Raw genomic sequence first — 2,387 nt, 5'->3', positions numbered from 1 at the left:
TATTATCCCTGTTACCCTGTTACATATCGACAAGAGTTGCTGGACTTGAAACTAACGAACATATTCAAGAAAAACAGAGGTTCGACTCCAAGCACAAGTCTCTAGTCATTACGAAGTTCAAGGTCCGTCCTTTTCTTATTTGTCAAACTGTTACCCTATTATATACTTTTTTTCAGGTGGACAAATTGATTTGTTCCAACTTTATGAAAGGAGTGGTTTCTTTCATTTCTCATGTTGTCCAGCAGACATTTGAAAAAGCTGATGACAATGAGAGCCATGTTCAAGCCTTAGCTGATGATAGTTTTTTTGGAGCTATTAAGGTGAGACGTTTAGAGTGGTAGCGTGTAAAATGTAATAAACAAAATGAAAAGAAAAGCTAGTTGAATAAAGAATTTCTTTTTATATGTTCATCACATAAATTCTACATTCAGCCCTGCATTTTATTTTCAGCCATATGCTATTCCAACCAGTTATTAGAATTAGAATTGTCACACATCTGAAGAATACATTTGTATTGTTTTTTTATCTTAATTAGCCAAAGTATAACTGCACTTTGAAGCTGTGGGTGCATTATTAGAGTGACAGTCAAATCCCACTGTTCAGTCTGACAAGAGTTGGTATTGATTAGTGTTAACTAGCTGACTTCTCTCTAGTCTATAAGTTCAAGATTAGGCATGGCTTGTGCAGAAAGTAGATAGACCTTGTGTAGCTTTGCCTCAAATTAATAAAACTTTAGTTAATAAACAAAAAATCTTTTAATATATTGAAATGAACTGACACGTGCATATCGTTTAATACCAAGAAAAACATGACTTAAATTCTGGAAGGGTATTCGTGATATACAAGGAACAAACCCCATATTATTTCATAGATGTAAGAATCATTTCAGGTTGTTTTTTTCTCTCTAATGGGTTCTGATTGTACTAATTAGACCAAAGTTTTTTACAGGTTTACAAATTTCAGTTTTACAAGTTATTATTAGTGGCAGATATTTCACATTTTATGTTTGTAGCCTCCCAAGATTCAGAAAACTATGACTTTAAGACAGTCACACAAGTTTTATATTGTTATTATGCTTAATGTAATAAATACACAATTGAAACATAAGAAATTCTTCCTTATTCTGTGGAGTCTTCTCTGTAAGGTACAACAGGTTTTGACAAACCACTTTTACGGGTGTTATTTTAAACGTTTCAATGTCATTGTTACTTTTAAGGAACAGATTTTGATGGTTGGGTCTCACAAGGATATGTTTTGTTTTTAATTTTCAGTGTTTTTTTAGTGGTTAATTATATGTAGATTAATATCTTTCAGGAGTCTTGGAGTATTCTTCGGGCAAGCCAAGAGGCACTGGCTGCTATTAAACTGTTTTTAGGGAAATACCAAGTGTGTCAGGTAACTGTAACTTTATTTTTTGGACTTTCAAACGTTTTTCAGTTTTTAAGTAACAAAAACCTTTTATACACATGTCCTTAAGTTATTTTTATAGTTATCAAAGAATTAGAAGAAAGGGTAACAGTTTGACAAATAAGAAAAGTGGCTGGAGACGACTTGAATGGGTAATGAAGAGAAACTTTAATATAACAGCAAATGTACAACGTTTCGACAAGGTTTTGTCATCATCAGGTACTGATGACAAAACCTTGTCAAAACGTTGTACACTTGCTGTTATATTAAAGTTTTTCTTCATTACCCATTCAAGCCGTCTCCAGCCATTATTAGTCTCAAAGTGGGTTCCTCGTCATCGAAAATAAGAAAAGGACGGACCTTGAACTTCGTGATGACTAGAGACTTGTGCTTGGAGTCGAACCTCTGTTTTTCTTGAATATGTTCGTTAGTTCCAAGTCCAGCAACTCTTGTCGATATGTAACAGGGCCGGAACAAATTCTTCACCATTCTGAAGTTTTACTTTACAATCAAAATAATACAACTGATAAATTCAGACTCACTGATTTAATAGCAAGAAAATAAGTTCCATTTTGTAAAGAACATTTTTCAGAATAATTTTGTTTCAAAGTTGTCCTTTATCAATCATCTTGTTTCAAAGTTGTCCTTTATACACACCTTCTTCTGTTCGACACTCTAACGGTAAACAATTGTAATGATTAGAATACACACCTTCATCAGTTTGACACTCTAACAGTAAACAATTGTAATGATTAGAATACACAGAATCATCACTTCAACACTCTCACGGTAAACAATTGTAATGATTAGAATACACGGCTTCATCAGTGCGACACTCTCACGGTAAACAATTGTAATGATTAGAATACACGGCTTCATCCGTTCGACACTCTCACGGTAAACAATTGTAATGATTAGAATACACGGCTTCATCAGTTCGACACTCTCACGGTAAACAATTGTAATGATTAGAATACACG

The 2,387-nt window shown here is 33.6% G+C and overlaps 1 protein-coding gene across 1 annotated transcript in view; it reads left to right on the top strand.

Moving 5' to 3' along the window:
- The window catches only part of LOC106470628, a 14,947-nt gene that overhangs the window by 6,290 nt on the left and 6,270 nt on the right, over positions 1–2,387 (top strand). Inside the window, exons 7-8 of the mRNA XM_022399255.1 lie at positions 177–320; positions 1,315–1,395. Coding sequence (XP_022254963.1) covers positions 177–320; positions 1,315–1,395 — 225 coding nt within the window. The remainder of the gene's footprint in view (positions 1–176; positions 321–1,314; positions 1,396–2,387) is intronic.

The sequence above is a fragment of the Limulus polyphemus genome, unplaced genomic scaffold (assembly GCF_000517525.1).
Source record: "Limulus polyphemus unplaced genomic scaffold, Limulus_polyphemus-2.1.2 Scaffold4125, whole genome shotgun sequence".
Classification (NCBI taxonomy): Eukaryota; Metazoa; Arthropoda; class Merostomata; order Xiphosura; family Limulidae; genus Limulus; species Limulus polyphemus.
The sequence above is the reverse complement of the archived record's forward strand: the minus strand, read 5'-3'. Positions and strand labels throughout refer to the sequence as shown.